This window comes from Oncorhynchus nerka, linkage group LG7 (genome assembly GCF_034236695.1).
Source record: "Oncorhynchus nerka isolate Pitt River linkage group LG7, Oner_Uvic_2.0, whole genome shotgun sequence".
Taxonomy (NCBI): Eukaryota; Metazoa; Chordata; class Actinopteri; order Salmoniformes; family Salmonidae; genus Oncorhynchus; species Oncorhynchus nerka.
In genome coordinates, this window is record NC_088402.1 from 2,427,939 (window position 1) to 2,447,529 (window position 19,591).

Sequence of the window (19,591 nt, forward strand, 5' to 3'; positions counted from 1 at the left end):
ATGTCATTCTGGTGTTCCAAAATGCAATGGCGCTGTCGGTGTGTTCAAAGCGTAAGTCCGTGAAGAGAACACCACTGTACCTGACTACTAAACACCTGGCACCCCTCAGCTGCACCTACAAGCCCCATAGATTCACACAATCAGCATCCCTATTTGGCAGGTCCTCCTCACTCCAGACTCCTCACCGTGGAAGGCACTCCTATCAGATATCACAAATGCTACACTGGCCAATCAGTGTTCAGTTCGATCCCAGTCGTCCAATCAGGGTTTTGAGACATTTATCAGACCACGTTGATGATCCCACCCCCGGCCGACGCCCTCTTGCTGCAGTACGTGAAGCCGCTGTGATTGGTGGAAGTGCCGTTCATGTGTGATGTCTTCAGCTCCATCTGACAGGCAGCGATGGCCGCATTCAGCTCCACCTGGGCCCGATGGACCACGTAGAACATCAGACCTATACTGATGATGATCTGAGAGAGAGGGAAACAGAACCGTGTTTTAGAACCACTAATGATGAGAGGAGGGAGAGAGAACCATCGAGGACAAAACTATTTAGAACCATGTAATTACTGTAGAACATGAGGCCTATACTGATGAGGATCTGAGAGAGGATGAGGCAAGCTACCTGTCAGAAGATCCCTACTGAGGATCTGAGAGAGGATGAGGCAATCTACCTGTCAGAAGATCCCTACTGAGGATCTGAGAGAGGACGAGGCAAGCTACCTGTCAGAAGATCCCTACTGAGGATCTGAGAGAGGATGAGGCAAGCTACCTGTCAGAAGATCCCTACTGAGGATCTGAGAGAGGACGAGGCAAGCTACCTGTCAGAAGATCCCTACTGAGGATCTGAGAGAGGACGAGGCAAGCTACCTGTCAGAAGATCCCTACTGAGGATCTGAGAGAGGATGAGGCAAGCTACCTGTCAGAAGATCCCTACTGAGGATCTGAGAGAGGATGAGGCAAGCTACCTGTCAGAAGATCCCTACTGAGGATCTGAGAGAGGATGAGGCAAGCTACCTGTCAGAAGATCCCTACTGAGGATCTGAGAGAGGATGAGGCAAGCTACCTGTCAGAAGATCCTGTACTGATGAGGATCAATGAAAGGTTTAATTTCTTCATCCATCCAAAATTTACATTTAAGTCATTTTAGCAGACGCTCTTATCCAGAAATGTTCTGTTTCTGCTACAGTAGCTGCCTATGGGTCTAGTTGCTGATGGACATGTTGTTCTTCATCGAATGTTCTCATGAAAAAAAAGGTACAAAAAGGTGTCTGACCTGAAGAACCAAGAACTGGCTTTCTAAACAAACAAACAAAAAGGTGTTTGGGGGCAGTGTTGACGGTTTTCAGGACACAGATAAAGCCTGGTCCTGGACTAAGAGGCACGTTCAATTGAGAATATCTAGTGAGTATACAGTACTTGAGTCCAGGACTAGGTTTAATCTGCGTCTGGGGTTTAATCTGCGTCGAGGCCACTGGCCCCTAGGGACAGACCCCTGGCTCAGCTGCAGACTGAAGATAAATGTGCTACAATGCCGTCAGAACGAATTCATCCCCCTCGACTCATTCCACATTTTGTTGTGTTACAGCCTGAATTCAAAATGGATGAAACAGTTGTCCCCCCTTCATCCATCTACACACAATACCACAGTGAAAAAGTTTGACATGTTTGCAAAATGTATAGAAAATGAAATACAGAAATATCTCATTTACACAAGTATTTACACCCCTGAGTCAATACTTGGTAGAAGCACGTTTGGCGGTGATTGTAGCTGTGTGTCTTTCTGGGTGAGTCTCTAATAGTGATTACAGCTGTGAGTCTTTCTGGGTAAGTCTCTAGGAGATGTGAGTCTTTCTGGGTAAGTCTCTAAGAGCGATTACAGCTGTGAGTCTTACTGGGTAAGTCTCTAAGAGTATTTACAGCTGTGAGTCTTTCTGGGTAAGTCTCTAAGAGTGATTACAGCTGTGAGTCTTACTGGGTAAGTCTCTAAGAGTGATTACAGATGTGAGTCTGTCTGGGTAAGTCTCTAAGAGTATTTACAGCTGTGAGTCTTTCTGGGTAAGTCTCTAAGAGTGATTACAGCTGTGAGTCTTTCTGGTTAAGTCTCTAAGAGTGATTACAGCTGTGAGTCTTTCTGGGTAAGTCTCTAAGAGATGTGAGTCTTTCTGGGTAAGTCTCTAAGAGATGTGAGTCTTTCTGGGTAAGTCTCTAAGAGATGTGAGTCTTTCTGGGTAAGTCTCTAAGAGATGTGAGTCTTTCTGGGTAAGTCTCTACAAGCCATCCACACCTGGAATGTGCAACATTTGCCCATTGTTCTAAAATAATCTTCAAGCTCTATCAAAATTGGTTTACTGATCATCGCTAGACAACCATTTTCAGGTCTTACCAGTTTTGTCTTAAATCTACTTAAAAAATATCTAACTAGGCCACTCATTCACTGTCTTCTTGGTAAGCAACTCCAGTGTAGATTTGATCTTGTGTTTGATTAAAGGTTATTTGTCCTGCTGAAAGGTGACTTCATCTCCCAGTGTCTGGTGGAAAGCAGACTGAACCAGGTTATTGTCCTGCTGAAAGGTGAATTCATCTCCCAGTGTCTGGTGGAAAGCAGACTGAACCAGGTTATTGTCCTGCTGAAAGGTGACTTCATCTCCCAGTGTCTGGTGGAAAGCAGACTGAACCAGGTTATTGTCCTGCTGAAAGGTGACTTCATCTCCCAGTGTCTGGTGGAAAGCAGACTGAACCAGGTTATTGTCCTGCTGAAAGGTGACTTCATCTCCCAGTGTCTGGTGGAAAGCAGACTGAACCAGGTTATTGTCCTGCTGAAAGGTGACTTCATCTCCCAGTGTCTGGTGGAAAGCAGACTGAACCAGGTTATTGTCCTGCTGAAAGGTGAATTCATCTCCCAGTGTCTGGTGGAAAGCAGACTGAACCAGGTTATTGTCCTGCTGAAAGGTGAATTCATCTCCCAGTGTCTGGTGGAAAGCAGACTGAACCAGGTTATTGTCCTGCTGAAAGGTGACTTCATCTCCCAGTGTCTGGTGGAAAGCAGACTGAACCAGGTTATTGTCCTGCTGAAAGGTGACTTCATCTCCCAGTGTCTGGTGGAAAGCAGACTGAACCAGGTTATTGTCCTGCTGAAAGGTGAATTCATCTCCCAGTGTCTGGTGGAAAGCAGACTGAACCAGGTTATTGTCCTGCTGAAAGGTGAATTCATCTCCCAGTGTCTGGTGGAAAGCAGACTGAACCAGGTTATTGTCCTGCTGAAAGGTGAATTCATCTCCCAGTGTCTGGTGGAAAGCAGACTGAACCAGGTTATTGTCCTGCTGAAAGGTGAATTCATCTCCCAGTGTCTGGTGGAAAGCAGACTGAACCAGGTTATTGTCCTGCTGAAAGGTGAATTCATCTCCCAGTGTCTGGTGGAAAGCAGACTGAACCAGGTTATTGTCCTGCTGAAAGGTGAATTCATCTCCCAGTGTCTGGTGGAAAGCAGACTGAACCAGGTTATTGTCCTGCTGAAAGGTGACTTCATCTCCCAGTGTCTGGTGGAAAGCAGACTGAACCAGGTTATTGTCCTGCTGAAAGGTGAATTCATCTCCCAGTGTCTGGTGGAAAGCAGACTGAACCAGGTTATTGTCCTGCTGAAAGGTGACTTCATCTCCCAGTGTCTGGTGGAAAGCAGACTGAACCAGGTTATTGTCCTGCTGAAAGGTGACTTCATCTCCCAGTGTCTGGTGGAAAGCAGACTGAACCAGGTTATTGTCCTGCTGAAAGGTGAATTCATCTCCCAGTGTCTGGTGGAAAGCAGACTGAACCAGGTTATTGTCCTGCTGAAAGGTGAATTCATCTCCCAGTGTCTGGTGGAAAGCAGACTGAACCAGGTTATTGTCCTGCTGAAAGGTGACTTCATCTCCCAGTGTCTGGTGGAAAGCAGACTGAACCAGGTTATTGTCCTGCTGAAAGGTGACTTCATCTCCCAGTGTCTGGTGGAAAGCAGACTGAACCAGGTTATTGTCCTGCTGAAAGGTGACTTCATCTCCCAGTGTCTGGTGGAAAGCAGACTGAACCAGGTTATTGTCCTGCTGAAAGGTGACTTCATCTCCCAGTGTCTGGTGGAAAGCAGACTGAACCAGGTTATTGTCCTGCTGAAAGGTGAATTCATCTCCCAGTGTCTGGTGGAAAGCAGACTGAACCAGGTTATTGTCCTGCTGAAAGGTGAATTCATCTCCCAGTGTCTGGTGGAAAGCAGACTGAACCAGGTTATTGTCCTGCTGAAAGGTGACTTCATCTCCCAGTGTCTGGTGGAAAGCAGACTGAACCAGGTTATTGTCCTGCTGAAAGGTGACTTCATCTCCCAGTGTCTGGTGGAAAGCAGACTGAACCAGGTTATTGTCCTGCTGAAAGGTGAATTCATCTCCCAGTGTCTGGTGGAAAGCAGACTGAACCAGGTTATTGTCCTGCTGAAAGGTGAATTCATCTCCCAGTGTCTGGTGGAAAGCAGACTGAACCAGGTTATTGTCCTGCTGAAAGGTGAATTCATCTCCCAGTGTCTGGTGGAAAGCAGACTGAACCAGGTTATTGTCCTGCTGAAAGGTGAATTCATCTCCCAGTGTCTGGTGGAAAGCAGACTGAACCAGGTTATTGTCCTGCTGAAAGGTGAATTCATCTCCCAGTGTCTGGTGGAAAGCAGACTGAACCAGGTTATTGTCCTGCTGAAAGGTGACTTCATCTCCCAGTGTCTGGTGGAAAGCAGACTGAACCAGGTTATTGTCCTGCTGAAAGGTGACTTCATCTCCCAGTGTCTGGTGGAAAGCAGACTGAACCAGGTTATTGTCCTGCTGAAAGGTGACTTCATCTCCCAGTGTCTGGTGGAAAGCAGACTGAACCAGGTTATTGTCCTGCTGAAAGGTGACTTCATCTCCCAGTGTCTGGTGGAAAGCAGACTGAACCAGGTTATTGTCCTGCTGAAAGGTGAATTCATCTCCCAGTGTCTGGTGGAAAGCAGACTGAACCAGGTTATTGTCCTGCTGAAAGGTGAATTCATCTCCCAGTGTCTGGTGGAAAGCAGACTGAACCAGGTTATTGTCCTGCTGAAAGGTGACTTCATCTCCCAGTGTCTGGTGGAAAGCAGACTGAACCAGGTTATTGTCCTGCTGAAAGGTGACTTCATCTCCCAGTGTCTGGTGGAAAGCAGACTGAACCAGGTTATTGTCCTGCTGAAAGGTGAATTCATCTCCCAGTGTCTGGTGGAAAGCAGACTGAACCAGGTTATTGTCCTGCTGAAAGGTGAATTCATCTCCCAGTGTCTGGTGGAAAGCAGACTGAACCAGGTTATTGTCCTGCTGAAAGGTGAATTCATCTCCCAGTGTCTGGTGGAAAGCAGACTGAACCAGGTTATTGTCCTGCTGAAAGGTGAATTCATCTCCCAGTGTCTGGTGGAAAGCAGACTGAACCAGGTTATTGTCCTGCTGAAAGGTGAATTCATCTCCCAGTGTCTGGTGGAAAGCAGACTGAACCAGGTTATTGTCCTGCTGAAAGGTGAATTCATCTCCCAGTGTCTGGTGGAAAGCAGACTGAACCAGGTTATTTGTCCTGCTGAAAGGTGAATTCATCTCCCAGTGTCTGGTGGAAAGCAGATTGAACCAGGTTATTGTCCTGCTGAAAGGTGAATTCATCTCCCAGTGTCTGGTGGAAAGCAGACTGAACCAGGTTATTGTCCTGCTGAAAGGTGAATTCATCTCCCAGTGTCTGGTGGAAAGCAGACTGAACCAGGTTATTGTCCTGCTGAAAGGTGAATTCATCTCCCAGTGTCTGGTGGAAAGCAGACTGAACCAGGTTATTGTCCTGCTGAAAGGTGAATTAATCTCCCAGTGTCTGGTGGAAAGCAGACTGAACCAGGTTATTGTCCTGCTGAAAGGTGAATTCATCTCCCAGTGTCTGGTGGAAAGCAGACTGAACCAGGTTATTGTCCTGCTGAAAGGTGAATTCATCTCCCAGTGTCTGATGGAAAGCAGACTGAACCAGGTTATTGTCCTGCTGAAAGGTGAATTCATCTCCCAGTGTCTGGTGGAAAGCAGACTGAACCAGGTTATTGTCCTGCTGAAAGGTGAATTCATCTCCCAGTGTCTGGTGGAAAGCAGAATGAACCAGGTTTTCTAGGATTTTGCCTGTGCTTAGCTCCACTCTTTCTTTTCTTATCCTGAAAAACTCCCCAGTCCTTAAATGATTAGAAGCATACCAATAACATGATGCAGCCACCACTATGCTTGAAAATATGGAGAGTGTTACTCAGAAATGAGTTGTATTGGATTTGCACCAAACACAACACTTGTATTAAAGGACAAAAAGTTAGTTGCAAACAGGATGTGTTGGAATATTCTGTAGACTTCCTTTCTTTCCGGTCATTTAGGTTAGTATTGTGGAGTAACTACAATGTTGTTGATCCATCCTCAGTTTTCTCCTATCACAGCCATTAAACTCAGTAACGGTTTTAAAGTCACCATTGACCTCAGGGTGAAATCCCTGAGCAGTTTCCTTCCTCTCCGGTAACTGAGTTAGGAAGGACGCCTGTATCTTTGTAGTGACTGGGTGTATTGACACACCATCCAAAGTGTAATTAATAACTTCACCATGCTCAAAGGGATATTCAATGTCTGTTTTTAATTTGTACCCATCTACCAATAGGAGCCCTTCTTTGCGAGGCATTGGAAAACCTCCCTGGTCGTTGTGGTTGAATCTGGGTTTGAAATGCATTGCTCAACTGAAGGACATTACAGATCATTGTATGTGTTGGGTACATAGATGAGGTAGCCATTCAAAAAATCATATTAAACACTATTATTGAGGCCTCCCGAGTGGCGTAGCGGTCTAAAGCACTGCAGTGCTTGAGGCGTCACTACAGATCCGGATTCGATCCGGAGTCGCAGCTGGCCGCGACCGGGAGACCCATGAGGCGAGGCACAATTGGCCCAGGATCGTTCGGGTTAGGGTAGGGTTTGGCAAGGCAGGGATGTCCTTGTCCCTTCTCGCTCTAGCGACTCCCGTAGCGGGCCGGGAGCATGAACGGTGACACGGTCACCATTTTTATGGTGTTTCCTCCGACACATTGGTGCGTCTGGCTTCCGGGTTAAGCGAGCAGTGTGTCAAGAAGCAGTGTGGCTTGGCGGGGTCGTGTTTCGGAGGACGCATGGCTCTTGACCTTCACCTCTCCCGAGTCCGTAGGGGAGTTGCAGCGATGGGACAAGACTGTAACTACCAATTGGAAACCACGAAATTGGGGAGAAAAAGGAGCAAAAAAAAAACGACATTAAAAACACCATTATTGCACACAGAGTAAGTCCATGCAACTCATTATGCCATCTTTTAAAGCACATTTTTACCGCTGAAATTATTTAGACTAGCCATACATTAAAAAAATATAAGTCTTCAACCCATTTCAGCTTAACATTTTTAATTAATTTGTAAAAAATTCTAAAAACATAATTACATTTTGACATTATGGGGTCAAAGTCTGATTGGAATCTATTTTAAATTCAGGCTGTAGCACAACCACATGTGGAAAGAGTGAAGGGATGCGACACGTTCTGAAGGTGCTGTTTTAGTCTGACGGGCTGCCTCTGTAACTCACCCGAGGCCTCTAACTCACCCGACGCCTCTAACTCACCCGACGCCTCTGGGGGATTTGAAAAGCACTAAGTAGAAATCCCATTGTATTATTACTGATAATTATTTTTCACCTGTAGACAAAGTATCCTCTGACGCACCTGTAGACTGAAGACAAGGTATCCTCTGATGCTCTGTTCTGACTCACCTGTAGACTGAAGACCAGGTATCCTCTGACTCACCTGTAGACTGAAGACAAGGTATCCTCTGATGCTCTGTTCTGACTCACCTGTAGACTGAAGACCAGGTATCCACTGATGCTCTGTTCTGACTCACCTGTAGACTGAAGACCAGGTATCCTCTGATGCTCTGTTCTGACTCACCTGTAGACTGAAGACCAGGTATCCTCTGACTCACCTGTAGACTGAAGACAAGGTATCCACTGACGCTCTGTTCTGACTCACCTGTAGACTGAAGACAAGGTATCCTCTGATGCTCTGTTCTGACTCACCTGTAGACTGAAGACCAGGTATCCACTGATGCTCTGTTCTGACTCACCTGTAGACTGAAGACCAGGTATCCGCTGATGCTCTGTTCTGACTCACCTGTAGACAAGGTATCCTCTGACTCACCTGTAGACTGAAGACAAGGTATCCTCTGATGCTCTGTTCTGACTCACCTGTAGACTGAAGACCAGGTATCCGCTGATGCTCTGTTCTGCGATGACGTCCTCCATGGTGCGCAGCGTGGTGCCCAGGTAGGAGTTTAGGAGCTGCGTGGGCAGCAGGCCGACTGACGACGCCACCAGGTAGTTTGGCAACGACACGTCTGTGATCTGAAAGGAAGAGATATTGAAAGTCACAGTTAGTCTTGTCCCAGAACGGCCTCCAGGGGAAGGAGCCCTACCTCCAGGGGAAGGAGCCCTACCTCCAGGGGAAGGAGCCCCACCTCCAGGGGAAGGAGCCCCACCTCCAGGGGAAGGAGCCCCACCTCCAGGGGAAGGAGCCCCACCTCCAGGGGAAGGAGCCCCATTTCCTGTTTCTGTAGCTTGAGGCAGCTTCATGTACAATATCACCCCCCTGGACAAGATGCTAGTCTGTAGGTGAAACAATCAACCTCGGATGAAAAGGTGATTCCCCTTCAGATAACAGGTTGATTGTTTCTCCTACAGACTAGTGAAGCGCTGTATCCTCTATGCTAAGTCTCTTAACTAATCTCTTATCACTAGATTACTCAATAGAACAACTGCCCAAATAGAAACATGTGTTTCAGTCCCCTTGGCCTAGAACGTCCCAGGAAGGATAACATGAGCCTCCAGATATGACCTTGGTACAGACAGAATGCATATATTATGACTAGCCTAGCAGATACTGGTGGTGGGGGTAAGGAAGAAGGGGAGGTAAAGAGAGAGAGAGAGAGAGGCAGAGAGAGAGAGGCAGAGAGAGAGAGAGACAGAGAGAGAGACAGAGACAGAGACAGAGAGAGACAGAGACAGAGAGAGGCAGAGGCAGAGAGAGGCAGACAGAGACAGAGAGAGGCAGACAGAGACAGAGAGAGGCAGACAGAGAGAGAGAGGCAGACAGAGAGAGAGGCAGACAGAGAGAGAGAGGCAGAGAGAGAGGCAGACAGAGAGAGAGGCAGACAGAGAGAGAGGCAGACAGAGAGAGAGGCAGAGAGAGAGAGAGAGGCAGAGAGAGAGAGAGAGGCAGATGCACAGAGAGAGAGGCAGATGCAGAGAGAGAGAGAGGCACAGACAGAGAGAGGCAGACAGAGAGAGAGAGAGAGAGAGAGAGAGAGAGAGAGGCAGAGAGAGAGAGAGAGAGAGGCAGAGAGAGAGAGAGAGACAGAGAGAGAGAGACAGAGACAGAGAGAGGCAGACACAGAGACAGAGAGAGAGAGGCAGACAGAGACAGACAGAGAGCAGACAGGCAGACAGAGAGAGAGAGAGAGCAGACAGAGAGGCAGACAGAGAGAGAGAGAGGCAGACAGAGAGAGAGAGAGAGAGAGAGAGAGAGAGAGGCAGAGAGAGAGGCAGAGAGAGAGAGAGGCAGGCAGAGAGAGAGGCAGAGAGAGAGGCAGAGAGAGAGGCAGAGAGGAGAGAGAGGCAGAGAGAGGCAGAGAGAGAGAGCAGAGAGAGAGAGACAGAGAGAGAGGCAGAGACAGAGAGAGAGGCAGAGAGAGAGGCAGACAGAGAGACAGACAGAGAGAGAGAGGCAGAGAGAGAGAGAGACAGAGAGAGAGGCAGAGAGAGAGGCAGAGGCAGAGAGAGAGGCAGAGAGAGAGGCAGAGGCAGAGAGAGAGGCAGAGGCAGAGAGAGAGGCAGAGGCAGAGAGAGAGGCAGAGGCAGAGAGAGAGGCAGAGGCAGAGGCAGAGAGAGGCAGAGAGAGCGAGAGAGGTAGAGAGAAACGTCTTGTTGTTTCAATGCACAGAAACAAAGCACTTCCACAGGCTATATACATTCATGCTAGACTGGCCTACGTCCACGTTTCTCCTTGAAAGGGTTGCACCCTGAGGGAGGGGCCCACAGCATGGAGTCTGTCCTGAAGACAGTGGTTCTTTCACGTTAGTCCACTGCTGTGAATGTCACTGTGCAGCAGATATCAAATCCCCCAGTCATCTTGTGCTAAGCGAAGCAAAACGCACGGTGTGTGGACTTTCCACCCAGGCATCTGTCGGTTCCTACTGCGTCCCAATGGCACCATATTCCCTATGAAAGCTGCGCACTGTGTAGGGAAAACATGTGGGCAGGGCGTGTATAGAGGCTGTGGGTAGGGCAGGGTGTGTATAGAGGCTGTGGGTAGGGAAGGGCGTGTATAGAGGCTGTGGGTAGGGCAGGGTGTGTATAGAGGATGTGGGCAGGGCGTGTATAGAGGCTGTGGGCAGGGCGTGTATAGAGGCTGTGGGTAGGGAAGGGCGTGTATAGAGGCTGTGGGTAGGGAAGGCGTGTATAGAGGCTGTGGGCAGGGAAGGCGTGTATAGAGGCTGTGGGCAGGGCGTGTATAGAGGCTGTGGGCAGGGCGTGTATAGAGGCTGTGGGTAGGGAGGGCGTGTATAGAGGCTGTGGGTAGGGAAGGGCGTGTATAGAGGCTGTGGGCAGGGTGTGTATAGAGGCTGTGGGTAGGGAAGGGCGTGTATAGAGGCTGTGGGTAGGGAAAGGCGTGTATAGAGGCTGTGGGCAGGGCAGGGTGTGTATAGAGGCTGTGGGTGGGCAGGGCGTGTATAGAGGCTGTGGGTAGGGGAAGGGCGTGTATAGAGGCTGTGGGTAGGGAAGGGTGTGTATAGAGGCTGTGGGTAGGGAAGGGTGTGTATAGAGGCTGTGGGTAGGGAGGGCGTGTATAGAGGCTGTGGGTAGGGCAGGGTGTGTATAGAGGCTGTGGGTAGGGAAGGGTGTGTATAGAGGCTGTGGGCAGGGCGTGTATAGAGGCTGTGGGCAGGGCGTGTATAGAGGCTGTGGGCAGGGCGTGTATAGAGGCTGTGGGTAGGGAAGGGCGTGTATAGAGGCTGTGGGCAGGGCGTGTATAGAGGCTGTGGGTAGGGGCGTGTATAGAGGCTGTGGGCAGGGGGCGTGTATAGAGGCTGTGGGCAGGGAAGGCGTGTATAGAGGCTGTGGGCAGGGCGTGTATAGAGGCTGTGGGCAGGGCGTGTATAGAGGCTGTGGTAGGGCAGGGCGTGTATAGAGGCTGTGGGTAGGGAGGTGTGTATAGAGGCTGTGGGTAGGGAAGGGTGTGTATAGAGGCTGTGGGTAGGGAAGGGCGTGTATAGAGGCTGTGGGTAGGGAAGGGCGTGTATAGAGAATGTGGGTAGGGAAGGGTGTGTATAGAGGCTGTGGGCAGGGCGTGTATAGAGGCTGTGGGTAGGAGCTGTATAGAGGCTGTGGGCAGGGCGTGTATAGAGGCTGTGGGTAGGAGCTGTATAGAGGCTGTGGGTAGGAGCTGTATAGAGGCTGTGGGCAGGGCGTGTATAGAGGCTGTGGGCAGGGCGTGTATAGAGGCTGTGGGCAGGGCGTGTATAGAGGCTGTGGGCAGGGCGTGTATAGAGGCTGTGGGCAGGGCGTGTATAGAGGCTGTGGGTAGGGGAGGGCGTGTATAGAGGCTGTGGGCAGGGAGGGCGTGTATAGAGGCTGTGGGCAGGGCGTGTATAGAGGCTGTGGGTAGGGCAGGGCGTGTATAGAGGCTGTGGGTAGGGCAGGGTGTGTATAGAGGCTGTGGGTAGGGCAGGGCGTGTATAGAGGCTGTGGGCAGGGTGTGTATAGAGGCTGTGGGTAGGGAAGGGCGTGTATAGAGGCTGTGGGTAGGGAAGGGCGTGTATAGAGGCTGTGGGTAGGGAAGGGCGTGTATAGAGGCTGTGGGCAGGGCGTGTATAGAGGCTGTGGGCAGGAAGGCGTGTATAGAGGCTGTGGGTAGGAAGGCGTGTATAGAGGCTGTGGGCAGCAGGGCGTGTATAGAGGCTGTGGGTAGGGAAGGGTGTGTATAGAGGCTGTGGGTAGGGAAGGGTGTGTATAGAGGCTGTGGGCAGGGCGTGTATAGAGGCTGTGGGTAGGAGCTGTATAGAGGCTGTGGGCAGGGCGTGTATAGAGGCTGTGGGCAGGGCGTGTATAGAGGCTGTGGGTAGGGAAGGCGTGTATAGAGGCTGTGGGCAGGGCGTGTATAGAGGCTGTGGGCAGGGGCGTGTATAGAGGCTGTGGGCAGGGCGTGTATAGAGGCTGTGGGTAGGGGAGGGCGTGTATAGAGGCTGTGGGCAGGGAGGCGTGTATAGAGGCTGTGGGCAGGGAGGGCGTGTATAGAGGCTGTGGGCAGGGCGTGTATAGAGGCTGTGGGTAGGGCAGGGTGTGTATAGAGGCTGTGGGTAGGGAAGGCGTGTATAGAGGCTGTGGGCAGGGCGTGTATAGAGGCTGTGGGTAGGGAAGGGCGTGTATAGAGGCTGTGGGCAGGGCGTGTATAGAGGCTGTGGGCAGGGAAGGGCGTGTATAGAGGCTGTGGGTAGGGAAGGCGTGTATAGAGGCTGTGGGCAGGGCGTGTATAGAGGCTGTGGGTAGGGAAGGGTGTGTATAGAGGCTGTGGGTAGGGAAGGGTGTGTATAGAGGCTGTGGGCAGGGCGTGTATAGAGGCTGTGGGTAGGAGCTGTATAGAGGCTGTGGGTAGGGAGGGCGTGTATAGAGGCTGTGGGCAGGGCGTGTATAGAGGCTGTGGGTAGGAGCTGTATAGAGGCTGTGGGTAGGAGCTGTATAGAGGCTGTGGGCAGGGCGTGTATAGAGGCTGTGGGTAGGGGCGTGTATAGAGGCTGTGGGCAGGGCGTGTATAGAGGCTGTGGGCAGGGAGGCGTGTATAGAGGCTGTGGGCAGGGCGTGTATAGAGGCTGTGGGTGGGCGTGTATAGAGGCTGTGTGCAGGGCGTGTATAGAGGCTGTGGGTAGGGAGGGCGTGTATAGAGGCTGTGGGTAGGGCGTGTATAGAGGCTGTGGGCAGGGCGTGTATTGAGGATGTGGGTAGGGCGTGTATAGAGACTGTGGGCAGGGCAGGGCGTGTAGAGGCTGTGGGCAGGGCGTGTATTGAGGCTGTGGGTAGGGCGTGTATAGAGGCTGTGGGCAGGGCGTGTATTGAGGTTGTGGGCAGGGCGTGTATAGAGGCTGTGGGCAGGGCGTGTATTGAGGCTGTGGATAGGGCGTGTATAGAGGCTGTGGGCAGGGCAGGGCGTGTAGAGGCTGTGGGCAGGGCGTGTAGAGGCTGTGGGCAGGCGTGTATAGAGGCTGCAGGGCAGGCGTGTATAGAGGCTGTGGGCAGGGCAGGGCGTGTATAGAGGCTGTGGGCAGGGCGTGTATAGAGGCTGTGGGCAGGGCGTGTATAGAGGCTGTGGGCAGGGCGTGTATAGAGGCTGTGGGTAGGGTGTGTATAGAGGCTGTGGGTAGGGGCGTGTATAGAGGCTGTGGGTAGGGAGGGCGTGTATAGAGGCTGTGGGTTGGGAGGGCGTGTATAGAGGCTGTGGGTAGGGAAGGCGTGTATAGAGGCTGTGGGTTGGGAGGGCGTGTATAGAGGCTGTGGGTAGGGAGGGCGTGTATAGAGGCTGTGGGTAGGGCGTGTATAGAGGCTGTGGGTAGGGGAGGGCGTGTATAGAGGCTGTGGGCAGGGCAGGGCGTGTATAGAGGCTGTGGGTAGGGGGCGTGTATAGAGGCTGTGGGCAGGGGGAGAGGCGTGTATAGAGGCTGTGGGCAGGGCGTGTATAGAGGCTGTGGGCAGGGAGCGTGTATAGAGGCTGTGGGCAGGGGAGGGCGTGTATAGAGGCTGTGGGCAGGGCGTGTATAGAGGCTGTGGGCAGGCGTGTATAGAGGCTGTGGGCAGGGAGGGCGTGTATAGAGGCTGTGGGCAGGGAGGCGTGTATAGAGGCTGTGGGTAGGGAGGCGTGTATAGAGGCTGTGGGTAGGGAGGCGTGTATAGAGGCTGTGGGCAGGGCAGGCGTGTATAGAGGCTGTGGGCAGGGGGCGTGTATAGAGGCTGTGGGTAGGGCGTGTATAGAGGCTGTGGGCAGGGCGTGTATAGAGGCTGTGGGCAGGGCAGGGCGTGTATAGAGGCTGTGGGTAGGGAGGCGTGTATAGAGGCTGTGGGTAGGGAGGGCGTGTATAGAGGCTGTGGGGAGGGCGTGTATAGAGGCTGTGGGTAGGGGAGGCGTGTATAGAGGCTGGGTGGGAGGGCGTGTATAGAGGCTGTGGGCAGGGCGTGTATAGAGGCTGTGGGCAGGGAGGGCGTGTATAGAGGCTGTGGGTAGGCGTGTATAGAAGGGCGTGTATAGAGGCTGTGGGCAGGGTGTATAGAGGCGTGTATAGAGAGGCTGTGGGTGGGAGGGTGTGTATAGAGGCTGTGGGCAGGCGTGTATAGAGGCTGTGGGTAGGAAAGGGCGTGTATAGAGGCTGTGGGTTGGGAGGCGTGTATAGAGGCTGTGGGCAGGAGGGCGTGTGTGAGGCTGTGGGCAGGGCGTGTATAGAGGCTGTGGGTAGGCGGAAGAGGCGTGTATAGGGCTGTGGGCAGGGCAGGGCGTATAGAGGCTGTGGGTAGGGAGGGCGTGTATAGAGGCTGTGGGTAGGGGAGGGAGGCGTGTATAGGGGCTGTGGGCTGGGGCAGGGCGTGTATAGAGGCTGTGGGCAGGGCGTGTATAGAGGCTGTGGGCAGAGGCGTGTATAGAGGCTGTGGGTAGGGCGTGTATAGAGGCTGTGGGCAGGGCGTGTATAGAGGCTGTGGGCAGGGGCGTGTATAGAGGCTGTGGGTAGGGCGTGTATAGAGGCTGTGGGGGGCGTATAGAGGCTGTGGGCAGGGCGTGTATAGAGGCTGTGGGCAGGGCGTGTATAGAGGCTGTGGGTAGGGAAGGGCGTGTATAGAGGCTGTGGGTAGGGGAGGGCGTGTATAGAGGCTGTGGGCAGGGCGTGTATAGAGGCTGTGGGCAGGGGCGTGTATAGAGGCTGTGGGCAGGGGCGTGTATAGAGGCTGTGGGCAGGGGCGTGTATAGAGGCTGTGGGCAGGGCGTGTATAGAGGCTGTGGGCAGGGCGTGTATAGAGGCTGTGGGCAGGGCAGGGCGTGTATAGAGGCTGTGGGCAGGGCGTGTATAGAGGCTGTGGGTAGGGAGGGCGTGTATAGAGGCTGTGGGCAGGGGCGTGTATAGAGGCTGTGGGTAGGAGGGCGTGTATAGAGGCTGTGGGCAGGCAGGCGTGTATAGAGGCTGTGGGCAGGGAGGCGTGTATAGAGGCTGTGGGTAGGGCGTGTATAGAGGCTGTGGGTAGGGGAGGCGTGTATAGAGGCTGTGGGTAGGAGGGCGTGTATAGAGGCTGTGGGCAGGGCAGGGCGTGTATAGAGGCTGTGGGTAGGGGGCGTGTATAGAGGCTGTGGGCAGGGCGTGTGTATAGAGGCTGTGGGCAGGGCGTGTATAGAGGCTGTGGGCAGGGCGTGTATAGAGGCTGTGGGTAGGGAGAGGGGGCGTGTATAGAGGCTGTGGGTAGGGCGTGTATAGAGGCTGTGGGTAGGGCGTGTATAGAGGCTGTGGGTAGGGCAGGGTGTGTATAGAGGCTGTGGGCAGGGCAGGGCGTGTATAGAAGCTGTGGGTAGGGAGGGCGTGTATAGAGGCTGTGGGTAGGGAGGGCGTGTATAGAGGCTGTGGGTAGGGCGTGTATAGAGGCTGTGGGTAGGGCAGGCGTGTATAGAGGCTGTGGGCAGGAGGGCGTGTATAGAGGCTGTGGGCAGGGCGTGTATAGAGGCTGTGGGTAGGGAGGCGTGTATAGAGGCTGTGGGTAGGGCGTGTATAGAGGCTGTGGGCAGGGGCGTGTATAGAGGCTGTGGGTTGGGGCGTGTATAGAGGCTGTGGGTAGGGAGGGCGTGTATAGAGGCTGTGGGTAGGGAGGGCGTGTATAGAGGCTGTGGGTAGGGCGTGTATAGAGGCTGTGGGCAGGGGCGTGTATAGAGGCTGTGGGCAGGGAGGGCGTGTATAGAGGCTGTGGGCAGGGCGTGTATAGAGGCTGTGGGCAGGCAGGGCGTGTATAGAGGCTGTGGGCAGGGCGTGTATAGAGGCTGTGGGCAGGGCGTGTATAGAGGCTGTGGGTTGGGAGGGCGTGTATAGAGGCTGTGGGTAGGGGGGCGTGTATAGAGGCTGTGGGTAGGGAGGGCGTGTATAGAGGCTGTGGGCAGGGCGTGTATAGAGGCTGTGGGCAGGGCGTGTATAGAGGCTGTGGGCAGGGCGTGTATAGAGGCTGTGGGCGTGTATAGAGGCTGTGCAGGGCGTGTATAGAGGCTGTGGGCAGGGCAGGGCGTGTATAGAGGCTGTGGGTAGGGAGGGCGTGTATAGAGGCTGTGGGTAGGGAGGGCGTGTATAGAGGCTGTGGGTAGGGCGTGTATAGAGGCTGTGGGCAGGGCGTGTATAGAGGCTGTGGGCAGGGCGTGTATAGAGGCTGTGGGCAGGGCGTGTATAGAGGCTGTGGGTTGGGAGGGCGTGTATAGAGGCTGTGGGGGCAGGGCGTGTATAGAGGCTGTGGGTAGGGAAGGCGTGTATAGAGGCTGTGGGCAGGGAGAGGCGTGTATAGAGGCTGTGGGGAGGGCGTGTATAGAGGCTGTGGGCAGGAGGGCGTGTATAGAGGCTGTGGGCAGGGCGTGTATAGAGGCTGTGGGTAGGGCGTGTATAGAGGCTGTGGGAGGGCAGGGCGTGTATAGAGGCTGTGGGCAGGGCGTGTATAGAGGCTGTGGGCAGGGCGTGTATAGAGGCTGTGGGCAGGGCGTGTATAGAGGCTGTGGGCAGGGCGTGTATAGAGGCTGTGGGCAGGGCGTGTATAGAGGCTGTGGGCAGGGAGGGCGTGTATAGAGGCTGTGGGCAGGGCGTGTATAGAGGCTGTGGGCAGGAGGGCGTGTATAGAGGCTGTGGGCAGGGCGTGTATAGAGGCTGTGGGAAGGGAGGAGCGTGTATAGAGGCTGTGGGCAGGGCGTGTATAGAGGCTGTGTAGGCAGGGCGTGTATAGAGCTGTGGGTAGGGCAGGGCGTGTATAGAGGCTGTGGGTAGGGGGCGTGTATAGAGGCTGTGGGCAGGGCGTGTATAGAGGCTGTGGGTAGGGCGTGTATAGAGGCTGTGGGCAGGGCGTGTATAGAGGCTGTGGGCAGGGCGTGTATAGAGGCTGTGGGTAGGGCGTGTATAGAGGCTGTGGGTAGGGCGTGTATAGAGGCTGTGGGTGGGAAGGGCGTGTATAGAGGCTGTGGGTAGGGCGTGTATAGAGGCTGTGGGTAGGAGGCGTGTATAGAGGCTGTGGGTAGGGAGGGCGTGTATAGAGGCTGTGGGCAGGGGCGTGTATAGAGGCTGTGGGTAGGGAAGGGCGTGTATAGAGGCTGTGGGCAGGGCGTGTATAGAGGCTGTGGGTAGGGCGTGTATAGAGGCTGTGGGCAGGGCGTGTATAGAGGCTGTGGGCAGGATGTGGGGCGTGTATAGAGGCTGTGGGTAGGGAAGGGGGGAGGCTGTGGGCAGGGCGTGTATAGAGGCTGTGGGCAGGGAGGGCGTGTATAGAGGCTGTGGGCAGGGCGTGTATAGAGGCTGTGGGAGGACGTGTATAGAGGCTGTGGGTAGGGGCGTGTATAGAGGCTGTGGGCAGGGAGGCGTGTATAGAGGCTGTGGGCAGGGCGTGTATAGAGGCTGTGGGCAGGGCGTGTATAGAGGCTGTGGGCAGGGCGTGTATAGAGGCTGTGGGTAGGGGCAGGGCGTGTATAGAGGCTGTGGGTGTGGGCAGGGCGTGTATAGAGGCTGTGGGTAGGGCAGGGCGTGTATAGAGGCTGTGGGTAGGGTGAGGGCGTGTATAGAGGCTGTGGGCAGGGCAGGGCGTGTATAGAGGCTGTGGGTAGGGCGTGTATAGAGGCTGTGGGCAGGGAGGCGTGTATAGAGGCTGTGGGTAGGGCGTGTATAGAGGCTGTGGGCAGGGCGTGTATAGAGGCTGTGGGTAGGGCGTGTATAGAGGCTGTGGGCAGGGCAGGGCGTGTAGAGGCTGTGGGCAGGGCGTGTATAGAGGCTGTGGGCAGGGCGTGTATAGAGGCTGTGGGCAGGGCGTGTATAGAGGCTGTGGGTTGGGAGGGCGTGTATAGAGGCTGTGGGTAGGAGGGCGTGTATAGAGGCTGTGGGTAGGGGCGTGTATAGAGGCTGTGGGTAGGGGCGTGTATAGAGGCTGTGGGTAGGGGAGGGCGTGTATAGAGGCTGTGGGCAGGGAGGGCGTGTATAGAGGCTGTGGGCAGGGCAGGGCGTGTATAGAGGCTGTGGGCAGGGCGTGTATAGAGGCTGTGGGCAGGGCGTGTATAGAGGCTGTGGGCAGGAGCTGTATAGAGGCTGTGGGCAGGGCGTGTATAGAGGCTGTGGGTAGGGCGTGTATAGAGGCTGTGGGCAGGGCGTGTATAGAGGCTGTGGGCAGGGCGTGTATAGAGGCTGTGGGCAGGACGTGTATAGAGGCTGTGGGCAGGGTGTGTATAGAGGCTGTGGGTAGGAGCTGTATAGAGGCTGTGGGCAGGACGTGTATAGAGGCTGTGGGCAGGGTGTGTATAGAGGCTGTGGGCAGGGCGTGTATAGAGGCTGTGGGCAGGGCAGGGCGTGTATAGAGGCTGTGGGCAGGGCGTGTATAGAGGCTGTGGGCAGGGCGTGTATAGAGGCTGTGGGCAGGTATAGAGGCTGTGGGTAGGGCGTGTATAGAGGCTGTGGGTAGGGCGTGTATAGAGGCTGTGGGTAGGGAGGGCGTGTATAGAGGCTGTGGGCAGGACGTGTATAGAGGCTGTGGGCAGGGCGTGTATAGAGGCTGTGGGCAGGTATAGAGGCTGTGGGGGCGTGTATAGAGGCTGTGGGTAGGGAGGGCGTGTATAGAGGCTGTGGGTAGGGAGGGCGTGTATAGAGGATGTGGGTAGGGCATGTATAGAGGCTGTGGGTAGGGCATGTATAGAGGCTGTGGGTAGGAGCTGTATAGAGGCTGTGGGTAGGAGCTGTATAGAGGCTGTGGGTAGGAGCTGTATAGAGGCTGTGGGCAGGGCAGGTATAGAGGCTGTGGGTAGGGAGGGGCGTGTATAGAGGCTGTGGGTAGGGAGGGCGTGTATAGAGGCTGTGGGTAGGGAGGGCGTGTATAGAGGCTGTGGGTAGGGAGGGCGTGTATAGAGGCTGTGGGTAGGGCGTGTATAGAGGCTGTGGGCAGGGTAGGAGCTGTATAGAGGCTGTGGGTAGGAGCTGTATAGAGGCTGTGGGCAGGAGCTGTATAGAGGCTGTGGGCAGGGCGTGTATAGAGGCTGTGGGCAGGGCGTGTATAGAGGCTGTGGGCAGGGCGTGTATAGAGGCTGTGGGCAGGGCGTGTATAGAGGCTGTGGGCAGGGCGTGTATAGAGGCTGTGGGCAGGGCGTGTATAGAGGCTGTGGGCAGGGTAGGAGCTGTATAGAGGCTGTGGGTAGGAGCTGCATAGAGGCTGTGGGTAGGAGCTGCATAGAGGCTGTGGGTAGGAGCTGCATAGAGGCTGTGG

The 19,591-nt window shown here is 54.0% G+C and overlaps 1 protein-coding gene across 1 annotated transcript in view; it reads right to left on the minus strand.

The window, feature by feature from the left end:
* Nucleotides 1-281: 281 nt before the first annotated feature.
* LOC115132666 (transmembrane protein 64-like) overlaps nucleotides 282-19,591 on the minus strand; it is a 44,565-nt gene continuing 25,255 nt past the window's right edge. The window contains exons 2-3 of the mRNA XM_065020114.1: nucleotides 8,279-8,434; nucleotides 282-470 (exon numbers count right to left, since the gene is read on the minus strand). Of these exons, the coding sequence (XP_064876186.1) occupies nucleotides 282-470; nucleotides 8,279-8,434 (345 nt within the window). The remainder of the gene's footprint in view (nucleotides 471-8,278; nucleotides 8,435-19,591) is intronic.